General features: G+C 40.4%; 1 protein-coding gene across 1 annotated transcript in view; it reads right to left on the bottom strand.

Annotated features, from left to right (window-relative positions):
• rbpjb (recombination signal binding protein for immunoglobulin kappa J region b) overlaps window positions 1–22,254 on the bottom strand; it is a 59,011-nt gene that overhangs the window by 18,117 nt on the left and 18,640 nt on the right. The window contains exons 2-4 of the mRNA XM_042341145.1: window positions 14,950–14,988; window positions 13,194–13,289; window positions 6,471–6,636 (exon numbers count right to left, since the gene is read on the bottom strand). Of these exons, the coding sequence (XP_042197079.1) occupies window positions 6,471–6,636; window positions 13,194–13,289; window positions 14,950–14,988 (301 nt within the window). The remainder of the gene's footprint in view (window positions 1–6,470; window positions 6,637–13,193; window positions 13,290–14,949; window positions 14,989–22,254) is intronic.

Raw genomic sequence — 22,254 nt, 5'->3', positions numbered from 1 at the left:
AGGCTCTCCCTGACACTGGTCAGACAGTGCTAATGTGGGGAGGGAGGCTCTCCCTGACACTGGTCAGACAGTGCTAATGTGGGGAGGGAGGCTCTCCCTGACACTGGTCAGACAGTGCTAATGTGGGGAGGGAGGCTCTCCCTGACACTGGTCAGACAGTGCTAATGTGGGGAGGGAGGCTCTCCCTGACACTGGTCAGACAGTGCTAATGTGGGGAGGGAGGCTCTCCCTGACACTGGTCAGACAGTGCTAATGTGGGGAGGGAGGCTCTCCCTGACACTGGTCAGACAGGGCTAATGTGGGGAGGGAGGCTCTCCCTGACACTGGTCAGACAGCATGAGGGAGAACTCCAAAACACATGAGCAACTGAGTAGCATTGGCAAAGCATTTGGATCAGATTGTTTACATTCATTATCGAGACAGAATATTTTAGATACTTCTGCACAGATTTTAAATATAGAAGCTTCAACTTTCAACGATGTAAAGAGTAGTAATATCTCCCCAGTAGAATCCCCTTTATCGTTCTCCCTCATAGACAAATAATTCAAGAAAGTCACACCTGCTATGTCATTAATAATTTAATATGCAAATATTTAAATATTCTGCAATTGACAAAACATTTGTTTTCTATAGCAATTTTTAGACTTAATAATGAATTATGTGTCGTACTTTGTTGCCATTCTGCATTTCGATGTTTTAATAACTGGAATTATGTTTGCCAAAAGGCATATGGATATATGGATTTCTGTCCCAGGTTAAGAAGGTGAAGTTGCTTTGTAGGAAATTGAACTTCAAGGTTTTTATATCTCAGCTCATGGTGGATACTTTCAACATATGATCTTATTTAAATGTATTTTTTTTACTTAAAAAAGCTCAGCAAGTCAGATATTATAATCCTCTTAGAACTGACATTCAGTGTTTCCATATCTTAATAATAATAATCCTTGCATTTGATATAGCGCTTTTCACGTCTTCTAGACGTCCCAAAGCGCTTCACAGAATATACTGTAAAGTGAATTGACTGAATATTTGTGGGCGAACGCGGCAGCCAATTGTGCACAGCAATGTCCCACAAACAGTCATGGAGTGAAAATGACCAATTTATTACTGTTTTTTTTGGAGGGATTTTTATTAGGCGTGTGGAGTAAGGAAACTTGCCTAAGGTTTCGCCTCATCCTCACCTACAAGGCCATCCACGGCCTTGCTCCCTCCTACCTCTCTGACCTACTATCCCCCTATCTACCTGCCCGTACCCTCCGTTCCTCTGGCTCCGGTCTGCTCCACGTCCCCCACCCCAACCGCCCTACCATCGGTGGTCGGGCCTTCAGCCTCTCAGTCCCTAGGCTCTGGAACTTTATCCCCCAGTGCCTTCGCCGCCTCCTCCCTTTCCTCCTTCAAGGCCGGTCTCAAGACCTTTCTCTTTGACTGTGCCTTCAGCTCCCCTCTCGACTCTCTATCCCCTCCTCGCCCCCTCCCTTCCCGCCCCTCACCCTGACCATTTCCCCCCTGCTCGGGTCCTGACCCAACTGTACAGCGCCTTGGGACGTCCTCCCGACGTGAAAGGCGCTCTATAAATGGAATCTTGTTGTTGTTGTTGCCTGGAATTGAACTCAGGTCTCTCACTTGCAAAGCGAGTGCTCTAACCACTGAGCTACAGGACTCCATCTTCAATGATACCTGCACACTATAGACCTTAGGAAATCCCACTAACAGGACTTCACTTCTCGTTGTTCTGCTTTCTTTGCAAAATGGGTAAAGAATATTGTTATGGTCATGAGTAATAAGTGGAAAATAGGTTACATGCCCACCCTTTTCTGTGCATTCATACCAGATTTAAAACTCATTCACGTATTACTTTTTATCTATAATAGAGCTCAATCTTTCTACTCCAAGTTCACTTCTTGCTTCTGACTCTTCCCAAAGCTTCTTATCTCTTCTCTCAAAAGCATTCCTGCCAATGTAATCCCCCCCTTACAGCAGAGAAGTAAAGTATGTATATTATATACAGGTATTCAGAACTCAAAAAAGGCTAAAATATCTGCCTCTCAATAGCATTCCCTGAATTGCTGTTACTGTGAATGCAGGATGGAGCTCTACGATTTCATGTTTCTTGGAGGAGTATTATAGCAAATGCCTGAGGCAGTGCTGGCACCTACAAATACCAGGCTCCATTCTGAAAATATATCACCATAACACTCCTATTCACAATTAATAGAGCCAAACGTCAGGCCACTCCAAATGTATTAATTTGGAAGTATTTTTAAGATTCAATGTCTATTAAACTGCAACCAAAGGCTTCTTTAGAACAAAATCACAGCTTCACAAATGTTTGTTGTTGTTCAAATTATTTGACACAGTTCTCTGATTACACAAGTCACTTTTCAGACACAATAATGAACTTTTTAAAATATTTTGTAAAAGTCTGAAGGATCTATTAAGATTTCAAGTGTCCCATTTTGAGTTTGAATCCTCATCTCCACGAATAATCCTAACCTCAACAGATAAATAAATGATTATTGTCATCTCAGAGACAAAAACACTTGACAATATAAATAAATCCCTTTCCTTATGATCTTATGAAATGCTCCCCGCACACAATCGTGGTTTTGAGGTCAGTCTCGGGTCTTCGTAGGCGGAATCACGATCCCAAGACCATTGTAATGAACATGCTATAACAACAAATTGCATTTACGTAGCGCCTTTCATGTCGGGAGGGGATCCCAAGGCTCTGGACAATTGTGGATTTGTACCAGAGCTGGGAGTTGGATTCAGGAAACTTGGGGGCCAAGGAGGGTGGGAGATGGAGTGGGGAGGGAAGATGAATGTAGAGGCAGTCAAAGAGGAAAATCTTGAAACAGATCTTGAAGTGGTAAGACGAAGGAACTCCACGATGGAGTTGCAGACAGTTGGGGCAGAAAAACTGAAGGCCCAACCACTGAATGTGAGCAGGCACGTGGGAGGAGTGAAGCAGGTTGGTGCCTGCTGAGCAAAGGAAGCGGACCGTTTGGTAAGGTTTTTGAAGGTCACAGAGGGAGGGTGGGGCAAGATCATGGAGGAATTTAAAAGTGAGGAGGATTTTGAACTCAATCCTTTGCGGGATGGGGAGCCAGTACAGCCAGGATGGGGGTGATCGGCTGATGGAGCCTAGTGCAGGAAAGAATTCGCAAAGCTCTGGATAATCTGCAGTTTGTGGAGGAAAGCGTTGATAGGCTCAGAGAGCAGAGTTAGGGTAGTCAAGCCTGAACGTGATAAAAGCATGAATATAGGTCGAGACAGCCCGAGGGGAGAGGTAGTGTGGATGTGGGCAATGTTGTGGAGGTGGTGGAAGGCTGAACAGGTCAGAGCACAGGATTTCAAGCGTAGTCGAGAGTCAAACAAGGCACTGAGGTTCCACACTGGCTCCATGAGGTGGAGTGTGTATTGATATAGATTGATGTTGTCAGAGCCTGAAGCATTAAGGCGCTGACAGGAGCAGGAGAAAGCTCTCATCCAGGACTTGATTCTGACAGGCAATCGGTCAGATCAACAGTGGACCTGGAATCAAGGGTGGAGGCGGAGAGACAGAGTTGGAAGTCATAATCAAACAAAAAAAAACTCCAAGATTAGACAAAATGATTAGGTGGAGAGGTAGAGGGTAAGCAGGGAGAGAACCTTGTATGAGGAAACTGAACTTTCAAAGATTGAGGAAGAACATACTGAGGCTATGTAATCTACCACTCTTCCTCATTTCTTTCAAACTCCATCACAAATGCGTGCAACAGAAAAGAGTAAAACAGAAATTAATGGAGATTTATGAATTGCTGCACTTGCTTTTCAAGCAAAATGAATGCGCATGGCAAAACAAAGTACTTTCCAGTTTACTGTTTTACAGAGAATCTAAAGAAGAAACCTGAATAATATTGGCAAAGCAGCCAATGCTGAGTAGATTAATTGATCTTGATGGGTCCTGATTTGCATGGGAGTTACACGCCACTACCCAGTTTAGTTTGTTTATTTTAGAAATTGTTAAATCAATCAGCTGCCTAGATTAAAGTGCCTTCAGCCTATGGTTTAATAAATTTAGTATCTTATGTGCATCAACTAAGCAATTTTTGTAAACAGAAAAATTGTGAGGTGGAGGATATACCTTTAGCACCTTAATTTATTATGACTAGTGAAACAATCCTTGCAAAAGAAATTGGAAACTGCAAACTGCCGCACCCCCATTCTGGAATAAAAGATCTAGCAATATTGTGTACAAAGCAATAGACATTTGAAACAAGACTTAGGGCTACTAAAGTAGGTCTCATTGTGCCTAAAATTATTGGCCAGGACACCAACAGAAACTTCTCAGCTAACTTCTCTTTTCAAATCATTTTATGGGTTTCTTCGGGCAGGAGGATAGAGAAGGGTCACGAGAAATGACTAGTTTGTGATTATGAAATGTCAAGCAGATTCATAATAGCTTCTTTTCTGCAATGTTAGCTCCACAATCCCAAACATTTTCATCCATGTTCCCCAGATAAATCCTTACCACTTTACAAAGGAAGTCTTGGTCCTGAGGTTTCTGATAGTGGAGAAGGCCGCAATTGCTTTTTGAGCAAGATTTCTACTACTTGACCACAACAAAGATTTGCATTTATATATAGCCTGTCACATAGTGTCACGTCTCAGACCACACAGCCAAATGTGCCTCACAAACTTCTTTCTGAAGTTCTAATAATAATAATAATCCTTGCACTTGATATAGCGCTTTTCACGTCGGGAGGATGTCCCAAAGCGCTTCACAGAACACACTGTAAAGTGAATTGACTGTATATTTGTGGGCGAACGCGGCAGCCAATTGTGCACAGCAATGTCCACAAACAGTCGTAGATTGAAAATGAACAATTTATTATTGTTTTATTTTGGAGGGATTATTATTAGGCGTGTGGAGTAAGGAAACTCGCCCAAGGTTTCGCCCTCTGCCTGGAATTGAACTCAGGTCTCTCGCTTGCAAAGCGAGCGCTCTAACCACTGACCTACAGGATTTAGCACCTCATCGCATCTTCAAGACATCTCAAGACTCTTCATAAAATACACGATAAAGTGAATTGACTAAATATTTTGTAGGCGAAAGTATTAATTGGTCCAACTATTCTTTCCCTGACAGAGGTATACCAGATTTACCAACCAGTGAATGAGTTGACTGACATGAAAAGATGGGTGAAGATTGAAATGATAAAATGCTCCAGGTCACACAATGATTTGTGTTGCTATGTCTGGGTTTGAAAGGTGGGGGTAGGAAACTACTGTCCATGGAGATTAAGAAGCCAGGTTTGAATAGTCAAAATATGGAACAAAAAATTTTCTGGACTTATTGCTTGAATTACCTTTGAAGTTCTCTATCTGTGCAGAATGTTCCCCCTGGTGATAAAAGAGTGGGTGCAGTGAAACCCATGATATTGTCTTATGTTAATTTAGAAGAAAATTGGGCTTAAGGGTCAAATAGCCATTTGGACAAAACTTTTTTCTAAAAGGTTTGAAACTTATTGTAGAGATATCTTACTTCCTGTTAACCCTTCCTTCCTGTGGAGAAAGATAGAGGTGTGAATCAACTCACAGAAAGTTATAAAAAAAAATCTGGTGTCGAAAACAAATCTGCTGCAAACAGGGTAAAAACAGCAAGACTCCAACGAAGCTACACACACGAACCAAAATAGGGGAAGGTTATCTGAATACTTAACAGTAGGAATTGGGTACAAGGAAGTGTCCCTACTTCTATGGCAAGATTGACAGAATGTTGAAGGATCTTAAAATCAATTTGAATTAAGTGCTCCCCAATCTGCATTTCAAATAAACATTCTCTTCTCAAATGCTGTTCTTTTATTTTGAGCATCCTATTCTTCACAATTTCTGCACATATATGCATCAAGCAACTGTTTTGATTTTTCTTTCTTCCTCAGTTATTTTGCCAAACAAATCTGATTTTAGACTCTTTAAAACTGCAAGTTTTTTTTATGTTTATAAGCCTGGCTTTTAGTATTATTTAAAACAAAACAGAACAGTACACAATCTTAAACATTAATCAATGAACACAAAATGTATTTAAAATAATAATAAAAATAATAATGCTATTTAATGTACAGAATTAAACTTCTTAATTATGATTATATTGTTAAGCATCCCAAAATCTGGGATGGGTTTAGGTTAAGACCTCAAAGATCTTATGATCTGCTGAAATGCAGATTAATCCACTCACCCAAGATTATATTTGCACTGTAGAAGGGTTAAGTTCTGATACTTTACATTTCACCTGCTTCAAGTTTATTATCAGTTCTAAAGTAAAAAATACCTTGAAAAACATTACCATAATTCTAAACTTCATCCAGATGTAAAAAGTTTTCAGTATGCTCATCATGAAGGAGTATCTCTAAACATTTCTAAAACCAATCATAATCAGAATCCAGCCACACCCCATTTCAGATAATAATAGCACACTGCCCCCCTACCTTTCCTTCCAAGTTAAGCTGTTGCATTTCTTGATCACTATTTCCAATCCCAATAAATGCACATGGCTGTGATTCTTGTTCATTGCAACCATCTCGTTCCATTTGATCTTTCTTTTTCTTCCATCCACTGCCCATTAGGTACACACATGGAGGAGGGCAGAAAAACCTATAACACAAGAGTGCTTTTCAGAACTTTTAATTCACCAACATGGAGCATCAGTCTTAAACCAAGTATCCTATTGTTTATCAGATCATCTCATTGTTTGACTGAGTTATTCATTTAGGTTCTGTCTCCCTTATGATTCCAACAAACATTGTTATTTTAAAATAATGTGATATCTTTCTCACTGTTATCCTGTTTTATATGCTCTTTATTCAAATTTACCTCAAATTCAAGTTAATTCCCAACTTAATTTAATGTTGCTTATGGTGCAGATTAGCTACTACATACAATTTTCACATGAGCACAATTAGACAAGCTAGTGCTCTTTCATCATGAAATACATCTTAAGAGAGGACTTCATATAAAATTTTAATGAGATTGAAATGGTAAACCTAGAACAAAAGTTTAGGATGCATCAAAACAGTAGAACCAGAGGACATAAGTTTAAAGTTGCTAAGGAAAATTTCAGGACAGAAACCAAGAGGTTTTTCTTTACCCAGAGGGTAATTAACGACTGGAACAGGTTGACAAGAAGGGTGGTTGAGGCCAGGACATTGGACTCATTTTTAAAAAAAAGCTCCATGGCGCGATGGGAAGAGGGTGAAATATGTATTCTGGAAGGATGAGGAAAAAAAGGGCCTTCTTCATTCGGACCAAAAGGCATTTCTTCATCCAAACTAATCTTATGACTTCTATTCCATTATAAGTTGCAAAGCATTCTGAGGCACTTACATTGCACCATTTATATGCAAGTTATTATTTACTCCTGCAATTAGAAACAAAATCCCACATTATATTAATATTAAAACTATTTACGTTATAAGGAAGTAATACTAAACCTGTACAGATTATTATTGGTTGGCCCCCAGTTGTATCTAGTTTTGGACATCCCTTTTAGAAGAATGTCAAGGCTAAGGTGAGGATACAGAGAAGATATCCGTGAATATCAAAGTCAAGAGGCTTTAGTGCTAAGGAGAGGCTAGAGCAACGTTTCACAAGAATACAGAAGATTTAGTGGAGAATTACCAAGGAACGAACATCCTGCCATTCACTCCAAAAATGTGGTGACATTTCTTTTTACCAAACATTATAATTTTATCAGGCTACTTGCCTTGAGATTTCCCCCATTTTAGTAACATACAATTTCCATATTAATGACAAAATTCTCCCTGCAACCGCAAGAATATTAATTATTCTAATTCTATTACAAGTTATTGAGACTTAAACAGTATCTGCTTAATCAATACAAAATAGCAATATAAAGGTTATAGGGCATGGGAATAGATAGGCATATTATCGCCACTGGAATCCTGGACTGTATCATTTTAACTTGAAAGATTTATTTATATCCACCCACATAATAAGGTTTATATTAATATTCCAAAGCTTCTCATTTTACTGGTCTGTGGTCAGAAAACAAAGGATGCCAAGGCAAGCTGTTGCTGGTTTCAGATTCTGATCAAATTACACTCGATTCTTAGAACTTAAAACTAGGTTTGTGGTCACAATTTCCTCTAAAGTGAAGTGCAAGACATCACTAAGGTTCCACTTCCATGCACTGAACATGCTTTTGATACAGAGAAGAACTAGATACGTGTGTAATGTACAAATAAGAAACTGACTGGTGTTATATGCAATTATCTTTATCTTCACATTGCTTCACCAAACTTAAATGTCTTAGCGTTTTGATCATAATAATCCTGGCATTCGGTACAGCGCCTTTCACATAAGAACCACATCCCAAAGCATTTCACAGGATATAATGTGAAGTGGAATGACAGTGTATTTGAGACAAACACAGCAACCAATCTGCATGCAACAATGTCCGACAAACAGTGATAACATAAAAGCTATTAACAGACAAGCAAATACTGCAATGATGGATCCTTCCTCGTTCAATAACTAATGAAAACAAATTCTAGCTTTCCATTGCAGTAAGGCATCAATTAGCAATTTATTTGTATAAATACTTTTTTTATTTTTTATAATACATTTACATTTTTAAAAAAATATATTTTTTATTAGTCAGCAAGTTAGATTTTATTTAAAAGCATAGGACTTGTGCATCGTAATAAGAGTCTACAGTGGTAAAAAATATATAATTGTGCACCTATGGTTAGTTCTTCACTGACACTTAATAATCCACACTGCGCTTATAGGATATGAAGCATGTAAGAAAGGTAGAATTATCACTCAGATTCTGGAGTTTTTTTATTTGTACCTGCATTCAGCAATTGCAGTCTCAATTGGCAATCATTGTATGCAATCCGCACATGGTTGTGTGCAAAACAATGAGTTGATTAAGTGCATGTACAATCGACCTGCATGTGAATATGCAGTCTGCGCCAAACACTAAACAGCTTTCAATCACTCCAAACCTTAAAATGATTCCTTGAAAATTTGTATTACCTATAGTATTTCATGGACTGCAATATAGTATACTGGTTGGTAATACAGGTTCTTACTTTGATTAGAAAGTGTAATGGATACATCTTTTCCTCTTCAGTAAACATTGGCAGAATGGGGTATTTAGTATAAGCGCATATAAAGGAAGATGTCACGTTCATAAACACAATTATTCCCCAATAAACCATTTTAAATGAATGCATCAATTTATCGCCTTCTTGCCTTAGAGGACAAAAGTTGAAATTATTGTGGAGTTGCATCACCCTACCATTAGGGCTTGACTTGCAGGGTTAACGGGAGCTCAGTGGGAAGAGTGCCCGCCCTCAGTGACTGGTCTGCCCTTCCAAGTCCTGCTGATGAGCTGGTCTGGCTGACTGTTTGTCAGCAGTGCCCTGGAATACTGTGGCCCTGCCCAGACTACTGAGACAGCTGCAGAGGGTGGACTCGATTCTGACGTTCCATTGCTAAACAAGTCTCGGAGTCAGTTCAGTTAGCCCAAGGTAGTTGATAATTGATGATTTGACATCCAACAAGTGTCAAGATGGATGGCAGGTACCAGCAACTCCCTGCGAGCTTGCCCTGCGGGCAACATAGCTTAGTACGAAATGTGTAAGAGCATTACCACCGTCTTCCTGCCCACAGCTCGGACACACATCCCTTCCCATTGAGCAATAGTTCCACCAGTTGGAAGGGCAGAGTTTAAGCAGCAGCTGCTTATCTCTGCAAACCAATCAAGGTGGACAACTGCCTTCAGCACGGTGGGACCTTTAGAGGATACTTGTGACGTGCCAACCAGCTTGATGTTCTTGAGATCCAAGTCCAATTCCGCATGCCGCATCAGCTGTCTAATCCAGATCCTTACGCGAGGGTCTTTAACAAACAGACAAGTCCACTGTGAAGCTGACTCTGCCTCCAGGTGCTCAGCGACAGGTCAGGCTGGAGCCTTCCCTCCTGCAGCCACTTCCTGTGTTTGCTACAAATCCACTTCACGGTTTGATCCTGGATTTTGCAAATGGGCCGGAGGAAGTCTTTCCGCTGCATCCCCAAGAAATCATATAAATGAAGGAGGACTGTTTGTACACAGGTCTTAAATGCCGCAAACTTGTCCTATTTTGGGATCTTGATATCCTTGAAGAGACGAGCATGACCAGAGTGCTCTTCACCCCTTATCTGTGCAGTCTTTGAACTGTGCAGGCAAAAGTTGGGTGTTCACCACAACCTCCAGGTACTTTTAAGAATCAACACTTAGTGCTCCTCATCACGGCAGAGATGAAATCTACTTACAGCAAATACAGCTGGAAGGAGTAAAGATTGAACTGCAATAATAAATAGTTTCCCCGAACAAATTCCCCAAATTAATTTAGTTTCCAAAGTGACTCAGTCTTATCAGCTTTTAAATACAGGAAGTATGTGAGCACTTTATGCTTCTTGCACAAATTCACAGTTTGTATGTAATTAATATATCGTGGTTTTCATCGGGACTATTACTGTCCTATTTCACTAGCAATTTCACTCTAAGAAATGAATACCTGCATGATTGCTTTCTGTAAACATATATTTGGGTAATCTACTTGCCTTAAAATTATAGTTTTGGACAAGGGGTAGCAAGATAACTGGATTCTCCAAGGGAAGGAGTTGACTCAGGGTTCATGTCACTAATACTGCATTAAGGATGTGAAAGTAGACAGTTAATTGATACAGTAACCTATTTAGAATGCCATAGTGGAAGAAAATAACAGCTCAGCTATATATAGTTTCTGTATTAATTTTCCTTTGTCTTTACAGTCTGTATTTAAAAAACAAAAAAACCCATAGCCCCTGTCACATATCTCAACCACTTCAAAGAAAACTGCATTGCAGTAATTGTTGAAGAGCAGGCTTAAAGATGAAAACTGAATCATTTAGTCCAGCTCAGCATTAGCACTCTCGCCTCCGCATTGCATCATCAGAAGACGGTGGGCTCCATCCCCTAGTTGGGATTTGAAGTCAAGTCAAGTCTGAGCTGACACTCTAATGCAATGCAATGCAGTGCTGGGGAGTTTCTCCCTGTGTCCTGGCCAAAAATCCCCCAAATAAAATGAGTCATTCATGTCAGAGCTGTTTGTGGGACATTGCTGTGCGCAAACTGGCTGTTGTGTTCGCCTACTCCCACTGTTTGGGATGTCCTCCAGGCATGAAAGGTGCTGTATCAAATGCAAGGATTATTATCAACCAATAATTTAAATCACTTGTTTTTATTCACCATAAAGTTGGTTACAAAACACTCCTTGCTCAAATTATTTTGTGTAATTTAAAATTATTATTGTCTTACTATAAGTTGAAGAAAAAACATTCTTTATTTCATCTACTACAGTGGATTTAACTAGATTTCAACTTGATTGTTCTACATTAATTGCAATCTGACATTACATCAATCAGCATGGATTTGTGAAGGGCAGCCGTGTTTGACTAATTTAACAGAGTTTTATGAGGTAGTAACTAAAAGTGTAGACAAATGCAAAGTTGATTATTTGGATTTCCAGATGTTTGATAAGGCGCCGAAGACTAGTAGGGAAACACAGGATGCATGGAAGAGGCGGAAATATAGTGGTTCGGATAAAAAGATTGTTGAAGGATAGGAAGCAACAACAACAAGATTGCATTTATAGAGCGCCTTTCACGTCGGGAGGACGTCCCAAGGCATCTCCTTTCATCGGGTTGGGTCGGGACCCGAGCAGGGGGGAAATGGTCAGGGTGAGGGGAGGGAGGGAGCGAGGAGGGGGTAGAGAGTCGAGAGGGGAGCTGAGAGTAGGGCTAAAAGAATGTTTTCCCGGTTGATGGAAAGTAAGTAGTGGCATGCTGCACGGGGCTGTACTGCGGCTCTTTTTCCATATATATTACTGGCCTCAACTTAGATATTAGGGAGTACGGTATCAAATTTGTGGAAGATACCAAGCTAGATATCATGTTCAATTTAAAAAAAGTAATTTGATCGCTTGATCATCACAACCAACAATAACAATAACTTGCAGTTATATAGCACCCTTCATAAAGGGTAACATCTCCATCTTCCAGGCCTATACAATCTGACATCCTTTTTGTACGTCCTACTTTGAACATGGGAGGAAATACTGGTATTGAACTTCTTAAGGGAAATATACTCTGCATTAGGAATGAAATCATTTTGTTTTCCTTCTAATAACTGTTCTGTTCTCAATGTCTTTTTCTCACTCAGGAATAAAATTCAGGCATATCTTCAATAAGCTTTTGAATAATCTGAACCAATCTGAAACGGAATAAAACAAAACAACCTCTCCTGGCTGAGATGGACTTGGTAAATTGCTCTATGAAGCATTTAACTTCAATGCAATTTTGCATGCAATCTGCAAGATAGTTGGAATAAGAGGTTAGGATTCTGCCCCAAAGCCACCCACAAGTTATGCTCAATGGAAAGAATGTCAACACTCGATCTTACAAGGATCATTACAAGCTCTGGCCACTATTCTACAAAACTCAAAACTTGGTAGTTAAAATTTAGTATCACAGAGAAACAACAGTCTTAAAGCACTAATTTTGCTGCAGGTTAAAAGTTTGTCGTGCTGATGTCTGGGAAAGGTTTGGTTCCATTATCACCACTGGTACCTTTTTCTTGTAGCTTGGATTTTTTATGAATGTTTTTCCAAAGCCACTATAATTAATGCAGATTTGAACCCCGCGGAAGAATATTTTGGCAGATACATCTCCTTACTCGGGTTTCCTGACTCATTTCCTTCCTGCCTGTCTGACCTCATGCTTGTTGTGCATAATCTGACAGGGAGCAGCAGTTTTACCAAATCTGGACTTGAAACAGTTAGCATTCAGCTTCATTTTTTTTTTTTGGGGGGGGGCAGAGAGAGAGAGGAGAAAGGAGAAAAACTAATGATGACCTTTTGTTACAAGAAGCACCTTACCACAATCAATGCAGATTTTTTAATCAAGATCTCAACTTTTTTTTAATACTTCCATCTGAAAGTACTTCACACAATAAGCTACTTTACCACTGAACATTATTAAATAGGCAAATGCAGAAACAATATCCCAAACAGCTAAAAGTTAAATGACCAAATTTAACTATTGTAGCAAATCTAAATATTATGAGCAATAAAGCAGCTCAAACTGTAGCTTAAGAAACTTACCTTTTTTCATTTCCATAGGATTTTTGTGCTACCTTGGCATGTAGAATTAGTACAGTTTGATCACCACGCTCCTTAAGGTAATTTCGCATTGCTTCTCTGCATGATAAAAAGGGGGGAAAAAGCATCAGAACCTTGCAAGACATGAATGGACCCCAGTTATAACACTGTTTGAGATACATTTATAATGAGGTGCGTAAACAGGTTTGACTGCAGCTAACTCACTCTGCACGCACTGGCCAGGTCCTGGAATTCATAATAATAATCCTTCCACTTGATATAGCACCTTATCACGTCTTTGAGACGTCTTAAAGTGATTCACAGAATATACTGTAAAGTGAATTGATTGCACATTTTGTTGGTGCGTGGCATCCAATTGTGCACAGCAATGTTCCAGCAGTGTTCCACAAACAGCCGTGGATTAAGTGGATTAATTTTTTTTGAAGAAATTATTACCTTCGGAAAAGTGATCCGCCAATCAACTAACGACCAGGTTCTTACTTACTGCTAGATAAACCGAAACATGTGGAACAAAGAAACTTGTCCAGCGTTTCGCTCTGCCGGGATTCAAATGCAGGTCTCTCGCTTGCAAGAGGTTATTTAGAGTGTGAGTGCTCTAACCACTGAGCTACAGGACTTCACTTAAAGAAAAATGGACAATGGGTTTCCAAATCATCAGGTCCCTGCCAACAACAATTTGTTTGCTGTATATGCGCAACGCTGGAAGAGACTTTGTGGCGATATAATGACTATAATGTCGCCTTTTTAAAAAAAAAAGCTAAAATAGCTAACTTTCGGATCAATAGGTCACTTCACACATGTGCAGCAAAGCAGGAAGTGATGTTAATGGAGACCTAGTGACCCGGAAGGTAGCTATTTTAGAATGAAAAGCCAGCCAACATGGGAAGCGAGAGAGCTTGCTTTGTGCACACAAAGTGAATAGGGTCCACAGTCTAACTGCTTTATGAGTGAATATACACTATTGTAAAGTTGGTTATAATTGGCTGCACTGTAGTATGTTTGCATGAGCGACATTGTCACCAAGGTTTCAACAACTTACAAACCTGAGTGTGTGAATCACTTGTCACACTATGAAAATTCTGAATACAACTGTTCTACTTTTTTTTAAAATGACACAGTTTTTTCAAAATAAAATCTACCCTCAACAGATCATTGGTCAATATATCATTCTACAGGATATGAAAGAAAAAAATTAAACCAGTGCAGCTGGTCTGTCAGTTTACTTGAATAAATTGATTCATTTGGGTCCATTGATAAGCTTTGAAACACTCTGAAGTGGAATCATGAACATATTTTTAAGGCCCAAATCCATTCAAAAAGTATGAAGACGGTCCACTTTGTACAGATATGCAGATACTTTATGGAGTGCATCAAATATGGACATAAGATAACTTGCTAAATATAGTGTTAAATACCCACTCTGGACTTTTCACACAGCATGCACTGTTGCAGAAAATGTGGATAATTGGCCCATCTGTTAAGTTGATCAGAGCGCCACGTTTAGTCTCGAGTATAGAGTCCCTGCTGCTAAACAACTCAAAGTCATCCTAATAGCCACTTCCAGTGTTTTTACATGCCAACAGCTGCTCAATATTCTGAAGCAACAAGATAGTCTTTGAGTGAATCATAATTAGCGCCATAAATCTTAAGACTAGTCCCAGCTGAATTGAACAGTGTGGCTTATTTCATACACATCTATGAAGTAGAAAGCATCAGATGGTAGATAAATGAATCTTACCTGGTAAGGCGTTTGGGTTGAGGTTGCTCCCCAAACTTCCTGCAAAGCAAAGCAAAGAAACTTGAGTTCTGAATTTCAATTACTAACGTTTCAAATTTTGCCTTTCCCCTTTTTTTCCCCAAATTATGAACAGTACTTTTGGTTGTCGGCCTGGCTCAATTGGTAGCATTCTCACCTGTGAGTCAGCAGGTTGTGGGTTCAAGCCCCATTTCGGGACTCATAGAGTCTAAACTGACACTCCAACACAGCGTTGGGGGAGCGCTGCTTTGTTGGAGGTGCCACCCTTTGGATGATACGTTAAACTGAGGCACCATCTGCCTGATCTGTTGGAAAATACCATGGCACTATTCAAAAATAGAAGGGAGTTTCTCTTGGTGTCCTGACCAACAATCCCCCCAAATAAAAAAATGGTCATTCACTTCTTGGCTGTTTGTGGGCCACTGTTGTGCATAAAATTGACTGACGTGTTTGCCTACAAAATGCATCACTGCCATTTACAGTAAGTCCTGTGAAGTGTTTTCAGACATCATCCTAACGTGAAAGACGCTGTCACAAATATGTTTTACATTGCACGCACCTTGGAGACCAACCAAACCAAAACACCTAATTTTCTGTCAGTTTGCATCTCTCTTCATTTGTCAAAAGTAAAAGCTGTCCATTCTCAGCAAGTACTAAAATAAACCGCATCGCCAAGTCAAATCACTGTATTAGGAGGCTAAAATGAGCAACAAACTAGTTTTACTGCAGTTTAGTTTTGTATCCATGGGTTCCAAATCTATTTTCCACCCCCCCTATTCTTGTTCCTTTGTCAGAGGTGAAACCAGAGTGGATGGATCAGGGCTGAAGGCAGGTCCTGGTGATCGTCACCACCATTAAAGTTGCAACACTTTTTAATAATAAGGCAATTTAGTACTTCCTCTAAGATGTCTATTTCTCTTTCAGACCTTTTTAAGAGGGGACTTTCTTTGCCCTTTTGTTGAATCTCATGCATTACTTTGAATGTTTGCTGATAGTTAGTTTCAGAACTTTTTAGTGAATTACAATTGGGAATCCTGCATCCCAGATTAATATTCTAAGGTAAAATTAACTACTCTGTGATACTTAATACTGAAAAGTCCAGCCACAGGATAAATTAAACCACATAATCACAAGTAATTAACATTGGATCCTTACTGATGAGATCACTTCAATGAAGGTGGTGGATTTAGCAAGACAACAATTTGCATCTCTGAAGCATAAATGTAAGTGTTGTGAATCATTTGATCTCGGGACAAAATAGATCCCTTAAAGCTTTCTTGGAAGTCATTTTACTTGTATTAAAGAGTCACATAAGATTTGAGCAAAAACTTAGTTGTTTATGTCCATTACTTTCCTCGGCCTCAGGAGAGAGCAGATAGAATTAAGTAGAATAAATTATACTCCTTGTTCTAAATTGTTAGTTACACTGCTGGAAGTTGCACTACATGGATTCCAGCAATAGAATTCACCCTCCTCAATCTTTGTCTACTGTCTACTTCAATCCAGTACAGTAAACCGCTCTTATGAAGTGCCTTCCACATAAAAATACTCAAAAGAACTTAATTTGCATTTGTTTTGTAAAATTATGCACAGATTGACATTTTATTTGGATACCAGGCAGGATCGAGGAGGAGCCCAGAATGGGTGCAAACGTGTTAGCTCTTGTGGGAATGTCTCAAGACAGCGAAGAGCAATATCGGAGCTGCAGTTTGGTGATAGTTAGTCCAGCTGTTGCTACGTTGAAAGTGAAAAGACAGGCAGCAACACAAGCCTGAACTCAGACTGCAGGATTAAACCCAACACACAAAATAAACTAAAGAAGCATGACACAGGGTTATTGGGAACCATCCAGTCAAGGAGCTAGAAGTCAAACAGATCCCTTGTGATATCAACTGAATGCCTTGATTTAAGTATTGCCTTTTCTAATCCACTACTATTTCAACTGGTGTGATCAATTCCAGTTAGTGAATAGTACCAGCAAATGTACCAAAATATTTAAGATCCTCAGTGTACTTATCTTTAGGAACAGTACTTTGTAACTTGAATTGCTGTCATTCATAAGGCTGCAAAATAAGTCAGAGGCTGCATAAAAATCTCCTGTCCCAATGTTCCAACAGTATTTACACCAAATCTAATAGAAACCCAGTAGCAGAGAAAGAGATGAAGATTCCTAAAACTGAACATTCACAACTACAGTCTTACTTTTTGACGTGATCCAAACCTACAACAACAAATTACATATGTATAGTGCCTTTCACAACTGGAGGACGTCCCATGGCGCTGGTCAGTTAGGGATCCGCATTCAAGCTGGTGGCTGGGATCAGGAGGGGTGGAGGGCGGGGAGGGTAGGGGTAGGAGGGTGACCGAAGGCACGGTCAAAGGAGTGTCTTGAGATGAGTCTTGAAGAAGTCAAGAGAGGGGGCAAGGAGCAGGGACTGTGGGATGGAGTTCCAGAGGGTGGGGGCAGAGAGGCTGAAGGCCCGCCCGCTAATGGTGGACAGGCAAGGCGGGGGACGTGAAGCAGGCTGGAGCAGAGGGAACTGGTAGCTCAGAAGTAGGGAGCCTCTGAGCTGCCTTGCTCCTCCCTACCTCTGGTAGCTCAGAGGTAGGGAGGAGCAAGGCAGCGTAGGGCTTTGAAGGGAGGACCAGGATCTTGAATGTATCCTCTGAGTAATGGGGAGGCAGTGGAGCTGGGCGAGGATGGGAGTCATTGAGTCGCGGAGCCTGGTGCAGGAGAGGACATGGGCTGCAGAGTGATATACATTCCCTAAAGACCACCAGCAGTGTGGATCAATATGAAACACCTTTCACACTGTACTAATTTTTCTTTTCCTCCTCTCGCCACTGCAAGAAAAACAAAAGAAGCCACTAATTTGTCCTTTTCCTGTCCAATGAGAAAGGCAATGGGAGGGAATAAACTTCAGTTAACCTCAGATGCCGCTAAAGACGGACAAAAGGGCTGGCCCCGAGGTGTCCAGCTTATGCGGCTTCCACTGTATTCAATGAGTTCAAGGCAGTATCTACACCGTAGGAGGAATAGAATTCCTGGGGATGAACAATCACAATTAAAGTGAAAGTTGCATCGAAATTAACAGCAGCGAAAACATGCAAAAATACATATTTTAGAAAAAGTCAAATGAATACAGAAAAAACTAAAATATATCAGATAAACACTTAACGCAATCACGAGTATGCAAATAAATACTCAAGAAAATTAAATGGCACCTAGAAAAGCATTTTCTAAAATAAATGAATAGTTCAAATATAATGGAAATAAATAAAACACACACCTTGGACAAAAAAGGAAAAGGGAAAAGAACTCTGGAGGATAAAGGAATTTCCTAGTACATATTAAAGGGGATATTAAAAGAGCAAAAGTGACCCTAGAGATGAGTAAATTCCAGTTAAAGATGCCAAAGATAGGAAACAATTTCTTCAATATCATACTAGTAAAAGAGCAGTTAGGGAAAGTTGGAACTCTGAATGTAAAGTGAGTGAAGTTAAAGATAAATATTATATATTAATATTTTATAGAAGTATTTACAAAGGATATTTGGTTGCCATCAAATTTCAGCAATACACCCATCATTGTATAATAGTTTGAAGTTAGTTAACATGGGGGCAGGGGGGGGAACATAGTTTACCATATTACCATATTTCATATAATATTTCGTATTACCACTTTACCTGCAGAGATCAGCCCCTTGTGCAGGTAACCAGTTATGAAGAGTTGACAAGTTTGCTAATGCTGCATCTATTTGAAACACTCTGAAAGGTGGATCACCCACTCACTTAAGGATGGTGATGGGATTCTCGAGTGTCAAAAAAAGGACCAAGCTTGGAACAGTAGCTGTCCAGTAAGCTACACAGTAATAACAACCAATATGAATTTAGAAGAGGAAGATCATGCCAAATAAACATCTTGACATTTTGACAATACCTGCATTGTATTATTATTATTGTTGTAGCGAGTTGTAGTATACAACACCACTCCTCAGGAATTCATCGACATTCACAAAGCTTTTGACAAGCTGGACACAAATACTTCTATCCAAACTAAGCCACAAGAATTCAGTGCAGAATTGCAAAAGAATACGAAACCAGGCAAACAATAGGAAACAGAAAGTAGTTAATGGAGGTGCGCTGCATTTCTGGAAATTCTTATTTCTTACGTAACAAAAGTGTGAAATTCCTTGAATCCAGAAAACATATTGAAAGGCTACAAGATACAGTAGGAATTATTAGAGATCTTCATTAATTTAATTTCAGCATCAGCTTAACACAGGCTCGTGTAACATTGGTCACTTAAGAACAGTAACCTGCTGCGTGAGTGACACTGCTTCATCAGTCTCATGTATTAGAGGTTTGAAATACTGTACCTCTGATTATCTGTAAAGCTCTACTTCTTACAATTTGCCAGAAAATAATGGAACTGGCACTTAAAAGGTGCCCTCAAACAACTAGGAGCTTTGTTTTAGAAAGTACGAGCAATTGTTACATGGATAGTTGCTATAATGTTGATGTGCAGCCACTATTTGTGGGAGAATACAAAATTCAAGAAAAGTGTTTTTTAGTGGAGATAACAAGCCAAATTGTAGATATGAAGGCATCATTTTTTTCATTTAAGGATGGTTTATTGTTTTAAGGGCATCCACAGTAATTTATGGTTTAATGATTGCTATGTTTCTTGTTTCAGTACTTAGAAAACCATTGGTCTATGTTGCAATCTCTGGTATATAAGAATTATGGTAGCATGGTTCAAGTCTACACCAATATAAAGCAAAACTAAAAAGAAACTCCAAATATTACAGTATTTGGTACTGATATCACACTGGTGCAGTATCACACTGGTAGAGGCAGAGAGTGCAAGTACAACTTCAGTGGGAGTCTCAGAAGGGAGTGATGCTAAATGCGACAAAAACTGAAAGAAACTTCAGAAGACAGGACTATGAGAGAGATGGCAGACCAAATTTTATACAGAAAAGTGAGAGGTTATACATTTTGGAAGGAAAAAGCAACACAATTATTTGCAAAATAGCAAAATTTTAGATCTAAATTGAGCAGACAGAAGAACAGGGAGGGGATTAAATACATATTACAGTATTTTATTTGTCAATTTGGTTTCACAAAAAAGGATTTAAAGAGGCACAATTCCTTGCCAAAGTCCTGGAACACATTATTTCAAGGTCAACTTTGGTCACACCTCTCCCTCCACTCCCTCCTCGAGCCCCTGCAGTCTGGTTTTCGCGCTGCCCACAGCACAGAGACAGCGCTTGTCAAAGTCTCAAACGACATTCTCTCTATCTGTGACCAGAGGCTCCCTCTACCTCCTCGTCCTCCTGGATCTCTCTGCCGCGTTCAACACAGTCAACCAGGCCATCCTCCTCCACCGCCTCTCCTCCCTCATCTACCTTAGTGGGACCGCACTCGCATGGTTCGAGTCCTACTTAACCAACCGCCTCCATTTCATCTCAGCAAATGGTTTCTCTTCCGCCCCCGCCCGGTCACCCCCAGGGTACCCCAGGCCTCCATCCTTGTCCTCTTCTTTTCCTTATCTATATGCTCCCTCTGGGTGATGTCATCCGCAGACACGGGGTAAACTTCCACATATATGCAGATGTCACACAAATCTACTTTGCCTCTTCCAGTACCAAATCCAGGTCCAACAATGTTCTCTCAGCTTGTCTGTCAGACAACAAGGCCTGGATGAGTGTAAACGTCCTGCAGCTGAATATGGTCAAGACAGAAGCCATACTCCTTGGCTCCCATCAACATCTTCATTCCTGCAGATCTAAACTCTTCAACCTCCCTGGGCTCTCCCTCAGACTCACCGAACCAGTGCACAATCTAGGCATCCAGTTCGTCCCCCAACTGTACTTCCTTCCCCACATCCGGTCCCTGACCAGGTCCACCTCCGCCACATTGCTTACCTGCGACCGTACCTTACCCCAAATGCAGCCTAAACCCTCATGCGCAATTGGCTGCCGCGTTTTGCCCACAAATATACAGTCGATTCACTTTGTAGTATATTCTGCGAAGCGCTTTGCGACTTCTGGAAGACGTGAAAAGTTCTATATCAAATGCAAGGATTATTATTAATATTATTTACTGCAGGGTGAAAATTAGTTTACATTACTTCTATAAAGTGTCTGTGAAAATGTTTTGTAGCAACATTCCGAAGTTTGAATTTTAATCGGATCGTGACAGACACGATGATAGCCTCCCTTCTTACAGTTTAGTTATCCCTGACCGACACAATGATAATAATAATCCTTCCATGTGATATAGTGGTTTATCACGTTTGTCACCTCCTGCCTGAATTACTCGAACACACTCCTCGCTGGTCTCCCCAGCTCCACCATTCACACGATATCCAGCTCATTCAAACCTCTGCCACCCTCATACTGACCCAGACCAGACGCTGACCCACATCTCACCAGCTCTGGCCAGGCGTCACTGGCTCCCCATCACTGAATAACTTCCAAGACCCTCACACCCGTGTTCAAATCCATTCACTCCCTGGCACCTCCCTACCTCTCCGACTTCCTCACTCCCCAAACCACTACCCAGCACCTCCGCTCGACTGGCACCAGCCTCCTGCTCATCCCTCGCACCCACTGCCCCACCATCAGAGGTCGCGCTTTCAGCCGCTACGCCTCAAAACTCTGGAACATTCTCCCTCAATCCCTCTGCCTTGCCCCCTCCTCTCCCCTCGTTCAAATCCCGCCTGACATCTTTTCTCTTCGACCGTTAAGCACCACTGTTAAGCGTTCTGAGATGCCTCCCTGCGTGTAGGGCACTATATAAGTGCACGTTGTTGTTGTTCTAAATAACAACTGCACTTCAGAGTTCTTTACTGGAAGTGCTGTAACTCAGTAGTTAGAGCATTCGCCTCACAAGTGAGAGACCTGGGTTTGATTCCCGGCAGGGCGAAACCTTGGCCAAGTTTCCTTACTCCACACGCCTGATAATAATACCTCAAGAAAAAAAATTAATTGGTCACTTCAATCCACGACTGTTTGTGCGCAATTGGCTGCCGCGTTTCGCCCACAAATATAGTCGATTCACTTTACAGTACATTCTGTGAAGCGCTTTGAGACGTCTAGAAGACGTAAAAAACACTATATAAAATGCAAGGATTATTATTATTATTATTTACTGCAGGGTGAAAATTAGTTTACATTACTTCTATGAAGTATCTGTGAAAATGTCTTATAGCAACATTCTGAAGTTTGAATTTTAATCTGATCCATATGGAGTGTATGATAGCCTCTCTTCTTACAGTCT

The sequence above is a fragment of the Callorhinchus milii genome, unplaced genomic scaffold, assembly GCF_018977255.1.
Source record: "Callorhinchus milii isolate IMCB2004 unplaced genomic scaffold, IMCB_Cmil_1.0 Scaffold1, whole genome shotgun sequence".
NCBI classification, from domain to species: domain Eukaryota; kingdom Metazoa; phylum Chordata; class Chondrichthyes; order Chimaeriformes; family Callorhinchidae; genus Callorhinchus; species Callorhinchus milii.
Note: the sequence above shows the minus strand (reverse complement) of the source record. Positions and strands in the feature narration are given on the sequence as shown.